Source organism: Euphorbia lathyris, chromosome 9, assembly GCF_963576675.1.
Source record: "Euphorbia lathyris chromosome 9, ddEupLath1.1, whole genome shotgun sequence".
Classification (NCBI taxonomy): domain Eukaryota; kingdom Viridiplantae; phylum Streptophyta; class Magnoliopsida; order Malpighiales; family Euphorbiaceae; genus Euphorbia; species Euphorbia lathyris.
Window position 1 is genome coordinate 54445577 of NC_088918.1, and position 24938 is coordinate 54470514.

The window sequence follows — 24938 nt, forward strand, 5'->3', positions numbered from 1 at the left end:
TGAAGGATCTACTGAGTGTCATGACTACACTACAATCTCAACAGCCCAGGCAGGACTCTATACTGAAGCTGGCCGAACTCCAGCTGACCATGGTTAACCATATCAACTCACTACAAAGGGAGTTTCATCAACTGTCAGCTGCGAACTCAGCATATGCCACTTCCACCGAAGTACATAACCTCTTCAGCCAGCTTCACACCGAGCAAGAGAAAACCAATCACCAGCTTTCAAACTCCTCTCAATGCTCCATCGAGCAAATCAGTGAAGCTGTGCGTCTGCTGAATTTAAGCAGACAAGAGATGGCAACTGACGAGCTTAAGACTAACGAGATTCTTAAATATTCTCGAGCAACCTTCAGCAATGTGCGCAAAATCAACGATCAGCGTGAGTATTATGACTCCTCATTACTCAAGATGTTTCATCAAGCCTTTGCCATGCTCACTGAAACTATGCAATGGATTGGTAAGTCTCAAGCCGCTGTCTTGAGTATGCTGAGTGCTGCATCTATTGGAATTCCTCGATCCATTGTGGATGATGGTGTTCCTATCTTCGATGGAATGAATGAAAGCACGAAAAAGCTAAAGGCCTTCTCCCAATGCCTAACTCAAGCTGCAATTGAAGCCACTTTCATTCCCAAACCTGATGATGGAAAAACGGGGGAGAAAGAACAAGCCCCTAGAACTCAGCAAGCCTCAGTTAGTCAGCAGCAACACAAGGGCAAGGGGAAACAAAAGTAGCTTGACTTTTGCTGTCTAGGATAGCTTTTGTTGTTGAACCCTTATATCTGTTCCCTTTTGTATTGTGCTGACTTTAAATCCAAAACAAATTATATGCATCTCTATCTTATTCATACTGACTACTCTTGTGCGATGTTATTGATATAATTTGTTAAAACACATCTTCATTGAATCAACTGTGCTACACTGTCTATATTAATTGATGATACGTCTGTTATGTTGATCATGCATGTTGACCACTTCTTATATGTCCACTTAACTAAAACTCATTTAACAAAGCATACTCAACGCTCTCTGATATTTAAATCTTCCGCGTAAAACTGAGTTAAAAAGAATATGTTCCATGAGCTGACCTATCTCTGAAAACTGACCTTAGACTTACTCAATTAAACCTTGAAATGTTTAGAGTAAAACTAAGTCAGTAGCTCAACCCTTACGGGGGAGTTATTTGATAAAATTAGGTCAACTATCATGGGGGAGCTCAACACTGAGTTCTTCGACTGAATATTTTTGCCAACATCAAAATGGGGGAGTTTGTTGAAACACCTTTCCACATGATTTTGATTTGACAAAATTATTTAAGTAATACTAAAAATATTCTAACACATTAAATTTATAATGCTTTGATTTATTTACACTAATGTGTTTGTTCAATGTTGAGTTTAATTGTGTATAAGAACATTGAGATTAAGAAGCCCAAAGGCCCATAAAGTGGAAGTCAAGCCCAAGTCAACACATCAAGACCATTCGGCTCAAAAGTTCAAAACGAAGCCGTATCAACTAAAACGACAACTCAGCAAGAGAAGGATCGAGAAGCCTTCGTGGCAAAAGCTTCAAAAAGAAGCTGCTGAGTTGGACGACAAAGCAGTCTGGACAGCGGCAGGCAATGTTCAACTTCTAGACAAAGTATTTCTACTTTGGAAAAAGTTCAGAAGGCGCAGAAAGCTGTCTCGTGGACTTTTCCTTAAATGGCGAAACATTCTGCCGAAGACTGACGAAGACAAAAGATGCAAGAATCCTATTGGCCAACGACGCTGAGCACGCCCAGAGTGACAACGACAGGAAGCCGTTTCCCTCCAACGGTTATTTCGAAATTCGAAATGACCAGGTGCCTCAAGTGTCACTATATAAAGGCCATCCATTTGCTTCAATCGATACAGAACTTCAAGTTGTCGAAACGCTGACCAAATTCGTACTCGAAGATTCTGTGAGAAAAGCAAAGCAAATACCTTACACCAATTTCCATATTATTGTGTAAAAGTCTAGAGTGATTTCCAATCATCTAAAGTGTCTTAGCAATTGTTGTTTAGGACAAACACTTTATCATTTCTAGAAGAATAGAAAGGAGAGGCTGAGTACTCGGTTATAGTACTCAGCATAGATATAGGAGTGAGTAGAGGTATAGAGGAAGGTACTCTTGTTATACTCAGCTTCTATTTGTAAAAGGTTTCATGCTCTACCTTTAAAGAGCTCAGTAGAGAATTCAAAAAGCTCGGAACGAGTTCTGGGGACTGGACGTAGGCGGAGAGGCCGAACCAGGATAAGTCTGCTGAGTAATATCTTTCTAACCCTTAAACTCCTTTAATATATATTGCTTGCTGTGAAAAACTGACTAAGTAAAGAGCTCACGCTGAGTTAAGTTTACTAAGAAGCTGAGTTCAGGAATAGACTCTAAGTGCTATTTCCTGACTCAAGTAAAGAAGCAGACTTAGTCACAAGTTGGCTAAGCTTGTGTCTTGAATCTACTTAGTGAAAGCTGTGTAATCCTTTTCATAAGAAAAGAAGTCAGCCTTAACAGACAAATTTTTTTAATAGTTCCTATCCCCCCCCCCCTGGAACTAACTTGTCATGTTATAAGGGACCAACAATAGTGTCCTCCATACCCCACTCCCCCATTCATTCCGTTCCTATCATTCACCCCATAATTTCCTCTTCTGTGACCACCTACATCATCATCATTCAAAATATCCAAATTCCCGGCACGCACATGCGCGGGACCAACAACATCATTCACATGCATATCATTTAAAGCATCATCATCCATTCTAATCCCCATAGTTCTAGCAATTTTAGGCATCTCAAAATCATCAAATAGATCTCCATCGCTATCACTATCAATGTTTCTAACGACTACGGGATTAGTCCGTCTTACCTCTTGAACCCGAGGGTCCATGGCTTGGGCTGCATAAGTTCTCCTTGGTGGTGGTGTCGGTTGTCGGTCAAGTAGAGGGCGAGCTTGTTCTTATTGCCGCTGGTGAGGTTCTCCGATTAGGAGAGCTTGAGTATTGCGGGTTGTTATTGTGAGTTCTTTAAGGATGAGACGAATATCTCGGGTACTCGTGTCGTGCTTCTCCTCTATCGCTCTTAGAGACTCCGTGATATGTTTCACATTGCCTTCTAGTGTCTCAACTCGTTCCTCCATGGATCCGGTGGCTTCGCTTGTGATACGTGGTTGAACCATTTCCGAGAAGAAGTCTCCGGAAGGAAAATGACTCGGCTCTGATACCAACTGATGTAGATTAAATCGATCTAAAGGTTTTAATCTTAAACCAACAAAGATTACAAACTTCTCAAGCTAAACTTGAAGGTTGAATAAACCCAAAAGGATGATATCCTTGCTCCAATGGAGGCTTCAAAATATAATATTCATCAAAGTTAAGGAACATTACAAAATGAGGAGAATATATACTCCTTCAAAATAGAAAGCAAGAGACTAGAAGACCCCCTTAGAGTTACCAACAACCAAGGAACCATAGGGGTAAAGTAGGGATTACATAAAGATAGATATTAGGTTAAGTAAGTTCAATGGCAAAGTGGTAAATAGCTGAGTGGCATATTGTCCCTAACAAGAAGAACTTGGGGAGGAAGTATTCCTCAACCCAAGTACGCCCCGCGTGGTCTACCTCACGCCCCGCGTGGTTGTGTCCCTGGATGTGGTGGTTCTTGTTGGTCACTCTTACGCGCGGCGTCCCTGGACATACGCCCCGCGTACTTGACCTCCTGGTCCGAACTCTCGTCGAAGGCTGGTTCCACGCCCCGTGCCTCGGAGGGCACGCCCCGCGTGTGCGACCTGCTGGGCTGTCCTACCGACTTTGGACTCTTCACGCCCCGCGCCCTACCAGGTACGCCCCGCGTGCTCTCTTGTTCGCCCTTTCCTTCATCTCCCTCAACTAGCTCTCTACGGGTCTCGTCTTTAGGTTCCAGGTCCGCCTCTAGAGGACGGATGCCCTCATCACCTTGATTATCGAAATACTCATAAACAGAACCAACAATATCACTTTTAACTAAGAAACATTCATGCCGATTCGAAAACATCATTCTATAGCTGGAAAATATGATCATTTTTTTGTATTTTTTTTTTAAATCCAAGTTATTACATACAATTTCCTTTCATGAAAAAATTGTTGATTTAGATATTAGAAAGAACTCTACATTCGAGACTTCTTTTCTATTTTGGATGTTTAAGGAGAAAGTGTTTTTGATGTCTCAAATATCATTATATATTATTGCCATTTCTTATTGTTTTATTTTTTTCAAATTTCAAATGTTGATTTTAAAAGTAATGCTATTAATTGTAAAATACGAAAAACATTTCAATTAGTATTTTATTTTGTAATTTGTCCTCAATTTGCTCAAATATATTGTTTTGATAAATCCATTCATTAGTTTTGTAACTCATTTGCAAATTTTATTTTTGAATTAACTTTATAGATGTCTGGAAATTAAATTTTTAAAATTAAAATTCTACTATTTTTATTTAAGAAAAAAATAAAATTTTCGAAAATTCTATCTGGAAATCGAAATTTGAAGTGTGGTTTTGTATGTTAAAAAATGATAATTTTGCTGGGTCCAACTAATTAGATTTAAATTGAAAGTTGTGACAAAACTAAGTTGTCTCCCCTTGTAATTTAAGGATATAATCCCCACATTCATTTAATATTAAAATAATTTTAAAGTGATACAAAAAATAGTATTGGACCATTTAAAAAAATGTTTTATTTGTTTTGATAGATGTAATGGAGTTAAAAAATAATGATGACTAACATTTCCAAATTCTTAAACTAATAATAATTTGTTGAATAAGATAAAAATAAAAAATACTACTCATAATTTGAGTTGTAATACATGTACATCTGTACAGATGAGTGTAAGGCCCACACCAAAAATCTGCCTATGAATTTCAATATGATTAGATAGATTTTAAAATTATAAAAAGTTTGAATTTATTATGTTTAGCTTTAGTGTAAGGCCCACACCAAAAATCTGCCTATAAAAACAATAATATTATTATTTTTTTTGAAAGGACACTAATATTATTTTTAATGATAACTTGTAGTAATATTATCAATATGCAAATGCGTGTAGAGCAAATATTATTTTTATAATTATTCCTAAAAAGAAGAAAAAAAGACTAAAATAATGTGAAATATAAAATAACATAAATCTGCTGTAAAATTAAAATAGACTTTAGCATTAACTTAATCTGTAACTTAATAATTTTAATTAAAATAAATAGAAAATTATGCGTGCTAAAATATGATTGTTAGTTTTAGGGAAAATTACGAAACTGGGTCAAATGGGAAGCCTATTTACATATTTAACCCATTTACTCATCCTATTATATACCTAGACTGATTTTGTGTGACTTCCCATAATACCCTCAATATTTACGCGCATCTCACTCCCTCCCGTCTGACTTCGCAGATTGGATATTATGCGAAGCATGCGAAGCTAATGTTAGGGTTTAATTGATGAATTTAATTAGCATATACGAAACCTGCGAAGCCTGCGAAACTAATGTTTGGTTTACTTGATGAATTTAATTAGCATATGCGAAGCTGGATGTGTTTTGAAGCTAATTCGCGAAGTGGTATATAACAAAAAATGTCAAACAACAACGGATTCTAATATTAAAATCATAACATTATCAAAATTTACAACAAGATTGCCACAATAACAACAAGATTGCAACAATAAACTCCTAACAAATCACTTCATAATACATAGGCTACTATTCACTAAGATTGCCACAATAAACTCCTAACAAATCACTTCATTATTATACATAGGCTCTTACTCACCACCGATGGATGGATGTCTCGCGACACATAGGCACTTATTAACCACTGAGGGATGGATGTGTCCCATGGTGTAGACTCTTGTTCACGAGCGATGGTTGGAAGTCCAGGCGTTTTTGAATGGATGTCTCTCATGACACCCTAACACGCCGGCTTCCAGGAATGAATATTACGTATTCAACCACCTTCAGAAAAATTTAATCGTGTTAGTCAGAAAAAAGAAAGATTTGGCTTCGCAAAATGATGATTCGCTAAGTATGCGAACATAAATGTGCAAGGAAGAGGGTGATTTTACTTAGCGAAACAATGATTTTGCGGAGTCTGCGAGGAGAAATGTGACGCTCTGACTTCGTGAAACGATGATTTCGTGGAGTCTGTGAGAGAAATTTATCGAATTACCTCGCAAACTTCGCGTTATCATCGTTTTGCGAAGTAAAATCGATAAATTTCTCCCCGAAGACCGCATATGCTAAGTGGATTGGTCCGGAAAACGCATAAAAAATAGTATATACTTACATTTTTCGACGAACCCAATATGGTAAACTAGGAAAAACCATGAAAATAACGTAGAATCACCATTTCTTCGAACGAGCAGGAAATGGAAGATGAAGAACCATGGCTTCGTTTTCTAGGGTTAGGAAGTTGCAGAATCAAGAGATGAAGAGAGGAAGAAGAGAAATACATTGTGATTTGGAGAAATAGTGCAGATTTCGTGCAATTTAAAGAAAGATAGGAAAATCAAAAGTCTTGGAATCATTAATGGGAAGCTGCCACCGTTTCGCGCAACCAAGGAGAAGAGGGGAGGGACCGTTCGCGTTTGGGAAAATGGGAAGGTTAGGGGTATTATGGGAAAGTCACATAAAATCAGTCTAAATATGTAGTAGGATGAGTAAATGAGTTAAATATGTAAATGAGCTTTCCATTTGACCCACTTTTATAATTTTCCCTTAGTTTTATTATAAAAAAAAAGTCTTATTAGCATATTAGTTTTTTTTTTTTATGACGAGCATTTCTAAATTATTTCATCGTCGGGTTTAACGTTTTCAATATGATTTTTTTTCTATATTGTTTTATGAGTGTTCTATATTGCTATCATCCGTCTTCCACTAAGCCAACGACAAGTAGCTGATAAAATCTTTTGGAGAAAGACGAAGTGGGGGGATTACACAGTGAAAACCGGCTACGAGGTGGCTTCAACATGTTGTCCAGAGTTGGGAGGGAGAGCTTCATCATCTAATTCCACGACTTCCATATGGAAAGACTTGTGGAAACTGCATTTACCTCCCAAGATTATTCACACAATCTGGTGTGTTTTAAACAATGCTCTTCCATGTGCTGAGACTCTAGCTAAAAGGAAAATGAAAGTGTATCCTTGGTGTCAGTTATGTGAAAGTGCTCTAGAAACATTATTACATTTATTCAGGGATTGTATCATCTCCAAAGGATACTGGAAGAGCTCAAAAGCACCGCTCAAAGCCTATAAAATTGGGGGGATTTCGACACTTGATTGGTTCTCTAATATCGTAGCACAAGCTACCAGGAATGAACTGACAGAGGTATGTTGCATAATCTGGATCATGTGGTACGAACGCAAACGCCTTGCTAACGGGAATAAGCCGCTAGGCATTGTCAGAGCAATGAAATGTGTTCAGGATGCTATAGCTGGTGCGGACAGGAAAAAAGACAACATGAGCCAAGAAACAGCGACATGAAGAAATCAAATGGAAGCCTCCTCCTCTTGGGATTCTGAAAATAAATTGCGATGCAGCTTTTGACTCAAACACTAATTGCAGTGCCTTCGATTTTTTAATTCGCGATAATATGGGTACGGTCCACCATGCTGGAGGCGGCTCGCTTGGGCAGTCCCTAAGTGTCCTTCACGCTGAACTTCAAGCGATAGCAAATGGCCTTGCCGTTGCACGACAAGTCGGCTTGTCTCGATTGATTGCCGCTTCAGACTCATTAGATGCCATCAAGTTACTTACAGGGAAGATAGAGTGCACCAACTGGTTAGAAACGGTGCTGGAAGACATAAGGAAAGCTGCTGATGAATTTGATTCAATAATGTGGCTCCACGAAAGAAAGAAGACAAATAATCCAGCCCATTTACTTGCGTCTAAGGCACAGAGGAATGATCAAAAGAAACTATTATGGGAAGATTTTCCTAGCTATTTTCATTCTGTTATTTTAAGTGATGTAAGCAATTTACTTATCTAATGAAAGGTACCCTCTTAATAAAAAAAAAAAAAAATATGTAAGTTACAATTCAAAAATTTTAAATTAAAAATAAACTATAAATTTTTTTTAACCCATCTCAAATTACTAAAAGTTTTCATTCACTATTTATTATGGAGAAAACTCACTGTTAGAATAATATTAACTAAAATATTAAATTAACACTCGGGTAATTTAACCCAGTCAAGTAATGTTTGGGAAAACGTTTAAGGCATAAACGACAAAGCATTTCCCAGCAGTGAAAGTGAATTCGCCTAAACGACAAAGCGTAGGGAATTTGCTAAGGGTTACATTAGAAAAGTGTGTTCAAATGTTTTTAAAATTTCTACGGGATACAGTACTGTTACTGTTGGTATATCTTAGCTATTTTTAGACCGTCGATCTCATATAATAAAAGTAGTTGGACCCATCTGACCAACCTGATAAGACCTGAACTTACTATATGTCCGTCTGTCACAATTCTCATAGATCATATCTCCTGTCTCTTTATCTTTACCCAGATACCAAAACCACCACACACAGCAAAGCCAGCCAAATTCTTACTCTTTCTTTCTTTTTCTTTCATCTTCTTCTTCACCTGTACTCTCACTATCTTTCTCTCTCTTCTCAGTTCTCACCCAAATTCGCCATGAATTTATCTTGAAATCAAAACCCGAATAGTACTCATTTCCATAACTCTCTCCCTCAGAAGCTAAATTGTTTCCCAAAATGGTTTCTTTAGAAGATTCGCATTCGCACTCCAATTCGAATCGCTTCCCTTTAACCCGAAACAACTATTATACCCCATCTTCAGCTTCCACTACCAAAATCAACCGCAATGTTGGGCGTTCCATGCGAACCATACGCTCTAATCTCTACCAGTCTGATAACAGTGGCAGCTGCTGCTCTTTTGCTACTGCCACCGACAATTCGGTTTATGTATCGGAAAACCTGACTGAATCGGTCATGGATATGCGTCTCGGGGAGCTGGCTTCTCGAAGCCTTAATACTAGTGATAAATCTGGTAAATCTTCTGCAAATAATGGTGAAGATTTCCTCGATATCTCCCAAGCATTCAGTGATTTTTCAGCTTGTAGCAGCGATATCTCCGGAGAATTGCAGCGTCTCGCGTGCGTGCCGGACCTGGAAAATAATTCTAGAAATGAAGGACATGAATCGGGCGAGCCGGAGCCGGAACCCTGCCTAGGTTTTCTACAGAGGGAGAATTTCTCTACGGAAATAATTGAGAGTATTTCGCCTGAAGATCTCCAACCAACTGTCAAGATCTGCGTGGACAGTCTTCAATCGCCGTCGGTTGCTGTGAAGAGATCGGCAGCAGCGAAGCTTCGACTTCTTGCGAAGAATCGGGCAGATAACCGGGCATTAATTGGGGAATCCGGTGCTATTCCGGCACTAATCCCGCTTCTTCGATGCAGCGATCCGTGGACGCAAGAACACGCCGTGACGGCTCTGTTAAACCTCTCTCTTCACGAGGAAAACAAGGGTTTAATTACAAACAATGGAGCAATTAAATCTCTGGTGTATGTACTAAAAACTGGAACTGAAACTTCAAAGCAAAACGCAGCCTGTGCTTTACTGAGTCTTGCGTTGCTAGAAGAGAACAAGAACTCAATTGGTGCCTGTGGAGCAATACCGCCATTAGTTTCGTTGCTGATCAGTGGATCCACCAGAGGAAAAAAGGATGCTCTAACGACTCTTTACAAGCTATGCTCGATTAGGCAGAATAAAGAGAGAGCGGTGAGTGCTGGAGCTGTGAAGCCGCTTGTGGGGATGGTGGCAGAACAGGGGACAGGGATGGCGGAGAAGGCAATGGTTGTGCTGAGTAGTTTGTCAACTATTGAAGAAGGGCGAGAGGCGATTGTGGAGGAAGGAGGTTTTGCTGCGCTTGTGGAAGCCATAGAAGATGGATCAGTTAAAGGGAAGGAATTCGCTGTACTTACACTACTGCAATTGTGTGCTGATAGTGTGAGGAACCGTGGATTGCTCGTCAGGGAAGGTGGAATTCCTCCTCTTGTGGCTCTTTCACAGACTGGAACCATTCGTGCTAAGCACAAGGTTTGTACATCACTTCTCGTTAATTGAATTGATTCTGAGCTGAATTGCTTCAACTCTCTTCAATTCTTACTTTTTTTTCTTAGGGTCAAAGAAAAAGTCGCAATTTTTACTCTAGACTTGTGAAAGTCGTTGACTCCAAATTATGGCCAATAAGACGCTAGAAAAATACTAGTATCAATCTTAATTTAGATTTTTTCACTATTTTAAGAGATTATACAATTAAAAAAGTTTGAGTAATTTTGAACTGGATTCAGTTTTTGGGATTCAGTTTATGTAGGTGAAACTCTTTTGTACATGATTGACTTGTAGGTGGCATATCATTCTTGTTAATTTGACATACCTTAACTTGCTAGCTTTTTATTAGTAAAAATGTGGAATTTATAACTTTAATTTTGCCACCATGAAAGAATTGTGACTTTTCTAATAGGCAAAAAAGCATCCTGAGGCCTTGATCATTTGGATTGAGTGAGTCCCTATATTTTATTTCAACTCGTTAGAGCCCTGATTATTTAGTTATGGTCACATTAAGTCATTGTTTGCCAAATTAGTTAGCTATAGTTAGCTTTGAACATCTAAAGATTATTACTGGTTTCATATGCATCTCAAATTGCAATTTTTACAGTTGGAAAGAAGGGTTTACAGTTTTCTATAGCTATGCACATGTAAATAACTTCTTTCAAACTGGATTAAAAATGCATATGTTGAATGTAGATGAAATGAATAAAGCTTTGTTACTGAGTAGCTTTTATCGAGAACTTAATGCGACCAAAAATAAAAACCAGAGGCTTAATGTGTTAAAATGAAGGATTAGGACTCAATCCACCAAAATTAGAATTATTAGGGGCCTCGGGAAGCTTTTGCCTTTTCTAATACAAATTGATCTGTGTGAGTGTAGTGAATTTTTTTCACAAGTTTGATGGCTGGCCGGCTTTGCATATAATCGGTTTCTTATGAAAGATTAACTGTTTGGTCATAGTTGCTGATGGTATCTGGTTGTTGTTCATGGCAGGCTGAGACGCTTCTTGGTTATTTGAGAGAACCAAGACAGGAGGCATCATCTTCTAGTCCTTAAACAAGTGGTGTGTTTCTTAGAAGTTTTTCTAAAAAGAAGGTAATTTGCTAATTAGATTGAATGAGTGGTTATTGATTTTGTATATATATATATATATATATGGAGAGTGTTTTGGACGGTTTGTACAGTGTGGCTCCATAAATCTAGGGAAGAAATGTGGAGTCTTAGGAGAAGCTTAGTAAGTAAGAGACTGACTCATTAGATGTATGGTTGGTAGGTTATTGAAGTTTTGTTTTTGTCATGGTTTGTAGAAGAGGAAGAATACTTAGTTCACCCTTTTCTGGGATATATGAATCTGATGATGATTGTCAATGTTTAAATCAGTGAAGGTAGAGAATATATGCTATAAGCAGCATGTCCTTGGTTATGTTCTCTATTCTTCAATTGCATATATGTAGCTTGGATTTCTATTTTGGCAAATGAAAATCCTAGATTTGATAAGTGTGAGTGTGAAACCCAGTACTTATTTGGCTGTTTTGCTAAAATCTGAATGGGGTATTTGCTAGCTGTTGAATTCTGACTGAAAAAGGTTTCAAATTTTGGAAGCTAGTCTTTGAAAGGAAGATGTAAAATGCATCCACAACATTATAACATTATAAGAAGAATTTCCTCCCCATACACATAAGATAATGGGTTTGTGGGTGGTAGTGGTAGATGGAAGTAGGATTTTATTTATTTAGGGATATGAATTTGAGTTGTTTAACATTATTGGTTAAAACAAAGTTCCAAGTGAGGATCTCTACTCCATGTATGAAAGTAAGTAAATATTATTTGGTGGAGATGTAGCATCAGAAGGTGGTTTATATGTCTGGGTGTGAGCAGACATGAAATCGGAGTGCATAGAAAGGCCAACAACCGCTGAAACCCCACATTTGATTTGATTTTATTTATTTTTTGTATTTAGAGCATCTGTATTATAATAATAAGTGTAGGAAGGAAGGATATGATAAATAAATGTTAATCACTTGTCGTTTTTTACCATGTATGAGCTGGCAAAGCAGGTGTTCATTTTGTCATGGTATTGCTATATTTTCAATGGTCTCTATCTGATTGATCTGATATGATAATCACCATTGTCCTTATAATCTAGTGTCGGTTGTAGTTTTTCTTCTGTTTGAATCATTTATTCTTTATGCTACCTGGAAGAACTAAACTGAGCCCTGTTCAGGTCGGTAGGTTACCCTTTCCATAATGCACTGCTTTTTTTTTTTTTTTTCCTCATATTCTTTTCACATTGCTTTTGATTATTGATTTCTAGCTTTTATTCCTTGTACAATCTCTAATGGAAATGGGATCCTGATCTTTACCATTTCAAAATTTAAATTTTCGAACATTCCAAAGAATTTGCTATCTTTTCTCGATTTATGCGTGTCATCCTTGCGCAGGGGCCATGCTAATTCTCTGTATCGTTCCAATTTTATCGGATGTCCCCAAAGGGACAAAGAATTCGCTATCTTTTCAAACTATAACATTTATACTATGAAATTCAATAGTTGTATTTATATGTTGTTACTGTCTAATTAAACGAAAGGTATATGTATATTGATTTCAGTCTGTTAACTGAAACTAGTGGTTTTTGGAATGGCGACACCGAAACTGAAAACTGGAATTTCTAAAATTAAAATATGTACACTATTCTTATCAGTTTTGATTTTTTTTTTTGTTGTTGGATTTTTCGAATCTTTTGTGAATTTTGGAGCAAAGCAATACTTGTTTTTAAACCTGTCCATGGGCCCTATTACCATATGCTTTTGTCAGAAACTGTTTAGCTCAGGCCTTGTCCAGCAGTTATTTTAAGGGGGCTGGGGCTGGATTCGAGTTTGAAAATTAAATTCTAAGCCCAGTCCAAATAAACCAATTTGAAAAATATATATAATTTTTAATAATAAAAGTTAAACTTTCTACTTAAAGAATATTTAACATATGGGTTTCCTATGGTTATTTTGTTTTTAATAGATAGATTTAATCATTAATATTCATGGTTGAGCCGGGCTGATTGATTCATACTATTTTGTAAAAGGACTATTTATAATAAATCAGATCTGTAAATAAAATTATAATTAAATAATATTATAAAACTTAATTCTCAATATATCATTATTTTTTATATATCTTAAGTAAAATATGATTTTATGTTCTAATTTATAAATTTTAGATTTCAATCCATAAATTCTAATCCAAAAAAATATATTTTAACTCTTAATTCATAAAGTATAGTTTTTAAAATATATAATAATGATTTTTTTTAGTTTAACATTATTTAAATTAGTATTTTATTAATAATTTTTCGAATCTGAATTTTTATGTATTTTTTTTTTCTGTAAAATTCAAATCTATCCTAGATATATACAAATGGAGTTTAGTAGGGTTGGGCTACGCTGAAGTCTTTGGTTCATTTGAACGTGGTGGATATGGACCCAAGTATCCAACACCAATGAATTAATTATTATTGCACAAATATAGTGAAAATATGGAATTGCAAGAGAAGTGACACAAGCTCACTAAAGTTTCAAGAAATTTGTTTTTTTCTAGGGTTTTAAATATTATATGTATCTCTATCTAATTATCAATTTCAATGGTGGAGTCATTATTATTATTTTTTTTTGCAATTATTACCTCACATGCTAACATTTTGTTACCCATAGAGATCAAACTTGGTTAATATAAAGAGCAAAAGTAAGAAAAGCAAATGAAAGAAAAATCAAAAATCAAAATAAGATTATCGGGGAAAACTATATTTTCCTTTGCTACAGGATTTAGAAAATGTATATTAGTCAGGTGGTTGGAGTTAAACTTAGAAATTAGTTTCTTTAGTGTGACCCAATCCGACATAATAATTAAGTGTAAAATTTGGTTAGGTCCGGTTTCAGTTTAGTTCAACTTAGCCCATGAATAAGTCTGTGTTAGGATAGAGTTTCGTTAGGAATAGGTCAATCAATTGTATATATCCTTATTCCGGGTGTCCTATTATTCTACCAAGAAATATACACTTAGGGACTGTTTGGTTCAGCTGTTAGCTAATAACTGTTACAGTTGATGTTAGCTGTTTGCAGTTGCAGTAAGCTATTAGCTGTTGCTGTTAGCTATTTGTTATTCGCTGTTTAATTACTAGTGTTGGGTAAAATTATATTGAACTATTGCTGTTCGGATTTAAAATGTCTAAAATGGACATGTTTTAAATTAATCAACGATGAAATTATAAAAGGAAAAATACGAAAAAATGCACATAACGTTTACAACTAAAAAAAATTTTACTCTTAATATTTAAAATGGTGCAATTTTACCCATAACGCTGGTAGTTAAGAGCAATTTTACCTCTAACATTGGAAAGTTGGGTCGTTTTCAGATATTCTTAGAAAACATAGATATTTTATTTCTTATTATACACCAATTGCACATACCAATAGTTCTAAAAAAGATATTTCATATTTTTTTTTGTGATTTAATAATAAAATTGAAAATTAATATTTATAAATTCGATGAAATATCGGAATTTTTTTTGTCCAACTTGTACAAAAGATAATATTAGGGTATTTTTGCACCTTATCCGATTATAAAATAAAAAATGTGTTACACAAACTAATAAAAATAATCTTTATAAAAAATAAAAAATTTATTGAAGGCAACAAAATCTTGTTTTTCGGTAATTATGTTATAGAAATATAAATAATGTTAAAGAATAAACATATTTTCTGGAAATAAGAAGGATAATTCAGTCAATAACAACTAACTGAAAACAGCTGTTTATGAAAAACTCCAAATAGGAGTTTTTCGTGAAACGTTCCAAAACGCTGCAGTTTCCAGAGAAAATGCTAAACGCTGCGGTTATATAAACCTAACCAAACGCTATATTTCCTGCGGTTTGGAGTGAAACGCTAAACGCTCATTCGAAAAGCTGAAACAAACACCCTCTTATGGAGAATTAAAAAATAATTTGTATTATTCTTAAAGTTAAAACGAGTGAAAAAAAAGAAAAAAGAAAGTAGATGTATTAATTAATAAATTATGGGACTACCCAAAAAGTTGGTATGGCTTATGAGAAGTGTGTAAAGAAAACCTTTCCTTTATACTTTGCCAACAAAGATAGTCTGTACTGGAGGACAACAAATATTTACTTTATATAAACAAAATCTTATCCTTAAAATGCTATATCAGTTTACTTGCCATTTACTGCCAATTTCTATTTTTATATATGAAATACAATTAAAATGTTTGAAAATAAGAGGTTCTTATCCTAAATCTTAAAATTGAGAAATAATTCATCATTTCGTGGTGTATTAAAATTGAAAAATAACTACTTATACTTATTTCAGAACAGAAATAGCTTTCTAATAGATATGAATTAAAAAAGAAAAATATACCTACTTTTTAATATACTTTAGAAAGGCCAATAATTAATAATTCCTCAATCATCTGACCTTTTCCTTTTATTTATTTTTTCATCCTATATGATATGATATGCAATTTCTCCTTTCATATCAGAAACTAAATATATGCATTTCAAACTAAAAGTGATAAATCAAAGTAAAATATAAAGCAACAATAAAATTGTATGTTATTTATTTCACCAAGGATTGACATCATCATAATAATAAGTATCTATCAGTCATCCAAAATGCAGACTGAAATTTGTTTATAGGGCACTAATGCCTAAAAGGATTGGTAACCTCGATAAAACAAAGGTTAAAGCTAATCCTTGTGTTTTCTACCTTTATACGGATTCCAGTTCAACAGCCTTCTGCTTCTCCTTCGGTTTTCCTCTTCCGGTGCAGCATAATTCCGGTTTGTAACCAACCTGTAGGATCTTTTCTACCTCCTCGAATTTCAGCCCTTTAGTTTCAGGTACAAACCGGTAAATGAATACAAAGCTAATGCAAGAAACTCCAGCAAATAGAAAAAATGTTCCCCCTGCTCCAAGATGCTCCGTTAGAGTTAAATAAGATTCGCTCACAATGAGATTCGATGACCAGTTTGCTACTGCAGCGATTCCTCCACCGACCCCTCTGTACTTTAAAGGGTATATTTCCGAGTTGACAATCCATGGTACTGTCCCCATCCCAGGTGCATATACAATTATGTAAACTGCAAGAAGTACAACTGCTAGAAATCCGAATTTACTCGGACAACCCTCTTCGAAAAAGACCCTATGCTCTGCTTTGCATGAACCTTTTAAGTCCTTGGTTGAAGCTAAGCATGCTCCAGGAAGGTTAGTTCCGGCAGGATTCGAGCAAAATCCACAATCTGCTTTCAAACAAGACATACAGTTCCATTTGAACTGATTTGGGGCTGTCAAATACTTTGGACAAGTAGAGTTGGCACCGAAATGAGCAGACTCGATTGAACTAACAATCGGGGCATGGTTTGAAGCTTCAATAAACACAACCGATAAGGCTACAAGGGAAGCAATGATCCCGGCCATAGAAATAAGCATCAGCTTCTTCCTTCCATATCTGTCCACAAAAAGCATACTACCTACAGTTCCTAGAGCATTAAGGCCAGACGTAACAAGGGATAACGCCAAGGCAACAGACTTGGATGCGAACCCGGCAAACTGAACTATTGTGGGTGCATAGTACATGACAGTGTTTATACCCACAAACTGCTGAGCAACTTGAACTGTGATGCCTGCATAGAGTCCCCTGCGCACTACGTCGTTTTTGAATGCGCCTTTCACTTTCGATATTATGTCCTCCCCAATTTCCTTCTCGTCCGCCTTTTCAGCTTCAATGGACAATGCTAATGATTTCATTTCCGTTTCAACTTCCTCCTCAGGATATATTTTCTCCAAGATTTCCCTGGCTTCTTTAACTCGGTTCTTTTTATAGAGCCATCGGGGCGACTCAGGGAGAAAATACATCAGAATAAGCTGAACCGCAGGGGGAATGCCAGCAACCCCGAGCATCCAACGCCACGTTCCAGGAGCCTGTTAACATAATTTTTAAAACAGATTAAAACTTGAAACCTTAAAAAGTTTAAAGAAACATGAAAGAACAATCTCAATCTGTGTTATCTTTTTATACCCGGGTGAAAGCCAGATTGATAAGGTAAGACAAGAATTGGCCTCCTGTGATTAGCAAACCATTAGTGCTAACAAGAGCACCTCTGATTTTCGCAGGCGAGGCTTCTGATATGTAAAGGGGTGCCGTCATGGATGCCATTCCAACACCCAAACCAACAAAAAATCTACCCAGAATTATTATACCCGGAACTGGAGCAGCAGCCATTATCACTGCACCAGCAAGGAACAGAACATCAGCTACCATAATTGAAAACTTCCTCCCATATCTGTCATTTAAATATCCGCCAATTGCTGCTCCGACTATTGCTCCGGCCACCGCCATACTCACAATTGTTTCCTGCTCACCATCATCATCAACAATAACAGTTCAATACTATTAACAGATAGATAATGCAATAATGAAAATCTTGATTCCCATCGTATATACCTGAAGCCATGTTTTTTTGTCAACAGATTCGAAGTCTTCACGAATGTAAAGCAATGCACCAGAAATAACTCCTAAACCACATCATATAACAAGTAATTAATAATTGAAATTTGATTTGCACTAGAAAGAACTCCGAAACCACATTATCAAACAAGTTTAATAAGGGATTAATCTATCAAACAAACTGCAACTGATTGAATTTCGGACTTCAATGACATCAACAATTATAATTTGATTTGCACCAGAAATAACTCCTAAATTAGGGGAAATTAGAGAGAAAACTTATTTGATATACAGAGAAAGCGATTATTAGTAGATTGTAACAAGTAGCAGAGTATTAATCTGCGAAAGAAAGTGCAATTAATAGGGGAATTAGATATGAAAACCTGTGTCATAACCAAAGAGAAAGCCTCCAATTCCTGCAGAGAGAGCAAGCCTCATAATGTAAGGAGTCCTCCATGCCATCCTAAAGCATTCTGTTAACTCTGCACGATCTGTTTTTGTAACACCTCCCTCCACCATTTTTTTGTTCTTCTTTTTCACTGCCAAAATTACAAAAATCAATAACCCTCTTGTTGTGGAATCGAGAGTGATAGAATACCTCAAAAGTAAAAAGACAAACAGAGGAAAGAGACGAACCAGAGATCCTTTTGATTCTATGAGAAAACCCTTTGCATGTTCTTCTATACTGTACTCAACTATGAGTGTATATATAGACCACAAACAGATTTTGTTTTCAATTGGAAAACTCCTCCAACTTTCATTTCCATTTATTATTCAATTTCTATAACAAATAAAAGTCTAACATGTGTGTGGAAACCCAAATTATAATTATTATTATTATTTATCATTATTGATTGCTTCAATAAAGAATTATTATGATTATTCTTTAAAAAAGATAAAACCCTCATTTATGGATAATTGGGAAAATATGAACTCCAAAAAAACAACAGACTTTTCTACTTACCAGTTGATATAATACATGTACATTTTTTTAAAATTTGCAACTTATCCTTAAATTTTGAAACGTTGTCAATTTATTTATTTGAAACAAGTGATTGAAACTTGAAAAGTTATAACTCAATCCCTACTATCATATGCACTACCACTTGACGTGATTAATGTAAAAGACGTTACACCCAACCCCTTGGACTATCCATTTTAAAAGACGTTATTAATGTAAAAGACGTTACACCTAAACCCTTGGACTATCCATTTTAAAAGACGTTATTAATGTAAAAGACGTTACACCTAACCCTTTGGACTATTCATTTTAAAAGACGTTATTAATGTAAATTCTACTATGATTTTTCTACTTCCCAATTTTGAGCTACGGATAAGGTGGAGGCGTGATTAATGTGAGGAAAAAGATATCCATATTAAGACGTTATTAATGTAAATTCCATTAAAAAATCACTAAAGGTCCATGAATACATAAAAATCATTTGTTATAGTATTGTTTTATCCTTTAAAAACATTTGTTATTTTTTTTCCTACAATGTATTACTAGTATTTTTGTTTGAGTACAATTTAATATTTAATATTATAATAAAAAAAACACTATGAGAGTGTTTGTTTCATCTTTTCGGTTGAGTGTTTAATGTTTCACTCTAAACTACAAAAAATGTAGCGTTTGGTTAGGTTTATATAACCGCAACGTTTAACATTTTCTTTGGAAACTACATCGTTTTGTAACCTTTCACGAAAAGCTCATATCTATTTGGTTTAGCTGTTAGCTAATAGCTGTTGCGGTTGTTGTTAGTTGTTTACAGTTGCGGCAAATCATTAACTGTTGCTGTTAGTTGTTTGTTATTAGCTGTTTGGTAAAATTATATTGAATTGTTGTTATTCAGATTTAAAATGTCTAATATGAACATGTTTTAAATTAATCAACAAAGAAATTATGAAAGGAAGAAGGTGAAAAAAAATGCTTAACGTTTACAACCAAGAGCAATTTTGCTCATAACATTGGCAGCTAAGAGCAAATTTACCTCTAATATTAGCAAGTTGAGTCAATTTCATGCATTATTATAAAACACAAATATTTTTTTCATTCTACACCAATTGCACATATCAGGTAGTTCTAAAAAAAGATTTCATATTTTTTATGATTTAATAATAAAATTGAAATTAATATTTATAAATTCAGCGAAATATTTGAATTTTTTTATCCAACTCGTACAAAAGAGTTATTACCAAGTTGTGACCTCATTTTTTTATAACAAAATAGAGGTTATTCCTAAATAGAGTATTCCTATATAGATGTTTTACTGTATATGTTTGTGATCTCTTACTAATTAATGATGATAAAATGATGCATATGTGATGTGTAGATGACAATATTCATGACTAAAAAGACAATTTGATGAATTATTTCTCAAATTGACCTAACTTGTCAATGTTAGAGGTAAAATTGCTATTGACTGGCAATATTAGGGGTATAATTGCACAATTTTAGACGTTAAAAGTGAAATTGCTTCTAGCTATAAACGTTAGAGGTATTTTTACATATTATCCTATTATAAAATAAAAAATGTGCTACCCAAATTAATAAAAATAATCTATATAAAAAATAAAAATTTTATTGAACGCAACAAAATTTTGTTCTTCCGGTAATTATGTTGTAGAAATATAAATAATGTTAAAGAAGAAACATATTTTGTGGAAATAAGAATTATAATTTTGTCAATAATAAATAACCACAAATAGCTGTTTATGAAAAACTCCAAACAGGAGCTGTTCGTGAAAATCTCCAAAATGCTGCAGTTTCTAGAGAAAATGCTAAACGATGTGGTTATATAAACCTAACCAAACGCTATATTTCCTACCGTTTGAAGTGAAATACTAAACGCTCATCCGAAAAGCTGAAACAAATACCCTATTGTTTGTAATTATTTGTTATTGACAAAATTATCCTTCTTATTTCCACAAAATATGTTTCTTCTTTAATATATTTCTACAACATAATTACTGGAAAAACAATGTTTTGTTGCGTTCAAATTTATATATATATATATATATATATATATATATATATATATATATATATATATATATATATATATATATATATATATTATTTTTATTAATTTGTATAACATATTTTTTTATTTTATAATAGGATAAGGTGCAAAAATACTCATAACGTTTATAGCTAGGAGTAATTTTATTCTTAATGTCTAAAATGATGCAACTATACCCCTAACGTTGGCATCCAAGAACAATTTTACCCCTAACATTGACAAGTTGAGTAAATTTGAGAAATAATTAATCAAACTGTCTTTTGGTCATGAATTTTGTGATCTAGACTTCACATGTGCATCATTTTATTATAATTAGTAACAGATCACAAATATATGATTAGACGTGATTTTTTTTAAATATAGTCTTTTGTACGAGTTGGACAAAAAAATTTCAAAAATTTCGCTGAATTTATAAATATTAATTTTGAATCTTATTATTAAATCACAAAGAAAATATGAACCCTCTTTTTCGAGAACTAACTTATATGTGCAATTGGTGTAGAATAAGAAATAAAATATGTGTGTTTCAAATAATATATGAAATTGATCTAACTTGCCAATGTTAGGGGTAAAATTGCTCTTAGTTGCCAACTTTATAGGTAAAATTGCACCAGGTTAAGAGAAAAATTGCTCCTAGTTGTAAACGTTACGAGCATTTTTTCACCTTATCATTTTATAATTTTTTTTTATTAATTTAAAACATTAAACATTTTAAATCTGAACGCCAACCGTTCAATATAATTTTATCAAACATTTATAATTAAACAACTAATAACAAAAAAAACTAACAGCTTACTGTAACCGCAAACAACTAACAACAATCACAACAACTATTAGCTAACAACTGAACCAAATATGTCCTATGTCGGTGCAAAACCCTTTCTCCCATCCCTTTTGGCTGCCTATCACGATCCCACCAGACAAGAGTAGTAACCCCGTTCATATAACTGGACATCCTGAAAGCATCGGAGCACTTCCCTGTGAGGCGCCGTTGGGATAGGCCGGGGATGCAAGCTATTTATACTCATGTAGTTGTAATATTTCTGAGAATAAACTGTAAACATAAAAGTAGAGAATCAGTAAGTGTACCTCAATAGCTTGGGATGCAAGCTATTTATACTCATGTAGTTGTAACTCTTGGTAACTAGAAAGTCTCCATTAATGCCTCATTAATGGCGGTTACTGATCTTATTCAAGTATGACCGTTAGCTCATTAATGGGTTATTAGTTACCTTTATTGGGAATCGGCTTTGCCGTTCCTTGGGCGTATCGATGTTTGACGGCGGGTCTCCCAAGGCGTTTGACCCTTTGAGGCTTGTTGAGGAATCCATAGATCCATCGGTGGATCCTTATCCATAAGAGTATTGATGGCGGATCCTTCATTCTTTGTCTAATTATCCTTTTTCCCCATGTATGATATTTGGATGTTATGGAGATGTAGATGAACAGTCATGTCATTACTTATCTTTAATTGCTATCAATTCTCCCTTAATCTCAGCATTTATCCTTGAAACCCTCAGAGTTGGAGTATTCGAACAGTCAAGTATTTATTCCCCTTTAATGGCTATTAATTGCCATTTAATTGTATTTATTCCCATTCATGATTGGTAATAAAGGCGCCTTTTGGTATTCTTAGATCCATCAAGGCGTATGTACGCTCTCCTTGAGAACAATGGCGGGTCTCCATTACTCGCTCTCAGCGGGCGTATCTTGTTATGGCGTGTCTCGTCATGGTCCACGTGGCGTGGCATAATGCTAGAGACTCCTTCCTTTTCCTCATCATTTGCATATTCACCCTTGCATTAATCCTGCATTAATTATCATTAATTCCACATTAATCATGCATAAATATCTCTTTTAGAAGGAATAATGGTTTGCCATTATTTCTATTAATTTTTCCTTATTTCTTATACACATATAAGAATACGTAAAAATACTGATTTTTAGGCCCATGGTTCCGTCTTTTCTGAGCAACTAGAACCACATCCTTAATGATGTTTAACTTATGAGTAATCACATCTAGGCTTACTCCTGTGGGGATCTCATTCTCCCATGCAAACACGCTTTCAGACTCAATGAGAACTTTCGTAACATCCTCCTTGATCTCAGGTTTTAATCCTTTGGCGATCCGCATCCGCTTTCCATCAGCAATAAGGAACATTTACGTGTCGCCCAAAGCTGTAGTGACAAGTTCATCTTCCTCACCTTCGTCATCTTTAGATTATGGGTGGATCGATAGTGATGCCGAGTAGGTCTTTTGAGCCACCTTTTGGTTCCCGCTCCTCCTTTACTGGTGGGAATGTACATTGCAAGAACTGCCCGTGTCTACCATTACTGGCTTCATTTCATCTCCCATCCTTGAATCGTCATTGTTACTACCAACGCATCTGTATGTGGAGAGATTACTGGACCTGTTTCTGCAAAAGGGGCAATTGAGGAATGTTTTATCCAGAGCGGATATTTTTGCTTTTTTCACGGGTGGCTGATACACTGGTCCATTTGTTATGACATTAATGGCACTTTTGAATTTCTTTATGGGATTTGTTTTCTGCTTGTTGTCTTGTTATTTGTTATTCTGGACAAATCTATCTAGTTTTCCAGCTCCCAGCAAGCTTCAAAATGTGGTGGCCATTTCTTCTATGGAACCTATAATACGTCTTGGCGTTCCTTCCAATGGTTACATGCTCCCCTCCTTTGGGTTCGGGATATGTAATGTCCCGTTCATATTGCACTCTTCTCCTTTATATTGTGGCAAGTTGGAAGCTTTAAACCTTTTGTCCGCCTCATACCACATGATCCGTGCTGTGAATGGCGAATTCCTGTTAATTGGATAGGCGTACCTTTCTGCATTGTTCTCTCATCTATCTAGAGCGGCATGCACTCGCCCTTCAATCTCATCATCCATGTGTTCAATGTTGAATCGTGGTGGCGAAGTCGGCTCTTGATTTTGATCTCGATCATGTTGAGGTTATGTTTGGAACTATGGTTTGACGCGGATGGATGTTGTCACAACCGCCGGAGCCATTTTATCTAGCTTCGAATATCTTGTCTCCGCATCCTTCAATATTTTGCTAGCATAATAGATGGGGAACTGTTGACCTTCTTCTTCTTGAATAACCACGGTGCACATATCATTAGCCATGACAGATAGATACAAATGTAGGTCTCCCATTCCGATTGGTCTGCTCATCAAGGGTGGTTCTTCCAGGAATTGTTTTATACCTTGATATGCTTGTTGATAATCTTTCTAGTACGATAATCCGTCCGTTCAACCTCCGGATATTTCTCACCCTTTGTGGGGCTTTTATTTAGGCGCTCTTTTCACCTTTCTCCTTGTAGGGCTTTTATTTAGGCGCTCTTTTCGCCATTTGCCTCTTAGGGCTTTTACTTTATCTGGATTTGCTCTAACTCCTTTTTGGCTAATGACGTAGTCAAGAAATTTTTCTGAAGTGACTCTGAATGTACACTTCTTTGGATTTGAGCTTTATTTTCATGCAAGTGTTTGGCACTGGTTGCAATATTAGCGATTCCCTTGTACTTGTGGGTTAGTACTGAAAGAACTCCAGAAGTGGGGCATACCCTGTCCATTATTAAAAGATTATGGTAAGGCATAAAAGCTATATTCACTTACCTTATGTATCAATGGCTTGATCCATGGAACAAACTTCATAGCGAAAGACTGTTTGCATTGGCCTCGTTGGCAAATATCATGTACGATGCAATGTCTCTTTATGGAATTTTTAGTTCATTTTGGAATCAATTTAGTAATTCCTTCACGTTGGTCCCTGACTCTAGAATGAACTTTAGTCAAAGGATAAAACCAGGTAAATATTATATGCCAAACAAATTCATAATAGAATTTTAATTGTGCTTGTGTTAATAATACCACATATAACGGTCATAACCATAAAGATTACTACTGCACATAAATGAATTCTTAATAATGCACACCATAATGACAATGGTTGAAAACAATGCCTTTTTATATTTCAATGCATATTAATATCCAAGATAGCATATTTATTTTAAACATCATAAAAGCTATGACATTCTGTATTGGGTAAGATATCTTACATAGTTGCTATTTACTTGCAATCAATATTGTGCATTCATGCATTAATGACATTCAGAGATTATTAAGGCCTCGTTTGGATGAAATATAATTAAAGTAAGGTAAGTGATGGTTTAATAATGCAGTTATATATGAAATTACTTTTATATCACTTCATTTGTATAAATAAAATAAAAGAGAAAGGGTAATTTTGGAAGAAAAAGACATGTACCATGATTCT

At 35.4% G+C, this 24938-nt stretch overlaps 2 protein-coding genes and 1 non-coding gene across 3 annotated transcripts; 1 reads left to right on the plus strand and 2 right to left on the minus strand.

The window, feature by feature from the left end:
- The first annotated feature begins 8598 nt into the window (after window positions 1-8598).
- LOC136205909 (U-box domain-containing protein 4) lies at window positions 8599-11618 on the plus strand. The gene is made up of 2 exons (XM_065996759.1): window positions 8599-10105; window positions 11115-11618. The coding sequence occupies exons 1-2, from the start codon at window positions 8759-8761 to the stop codon at window positions 11175-11177; spliced, it is 1410 nt and encodes a 469-aa protein (XP_065852831.1). The 5' UTR covers window positions 8599-8758; the 3' UTR covers window positions 11178-11618.
- Window positions 11619-12515: 897 nt separating this feature from the next.
- On the minus strand, window positions 12516-12617 carry LOC136207554 (U6 spliceosomal RNA). Its single transcript, XR_010676692.1, has one exon. It is a non-coding gene; the product is annotated as a U6 spliceosomal RNA (small nuclear RNA).
- A 3092-nt stretch (window positions 12618-15709) lies between these two features.
- Window positions 15710-18410, minus strand: LOC136206928 (inositol transporter 4). The gene is made up of 5 exons (XM_065998139.1): window positions 18263-18410; window positions 18010-18165; window positions 17624-17694; window positions 17198-17533; window positions 15710-17100 (listed from the first exon to the last, which is right to left on the minus strand). Exons 2-5 carry the CDS (start codon window positions 18143-18145, stop codon window positions 15889-15891), a joined length of 1755 nt encoding a protein of 584 aa, XP_065854211.1. The 5' UTR covers window positions 18146-18165; window positions 18263-18410; the 3' UTR covers window positions 15710-15888.
- Window positions 18411-24938: the final 6528 nt, after the last annotated feature.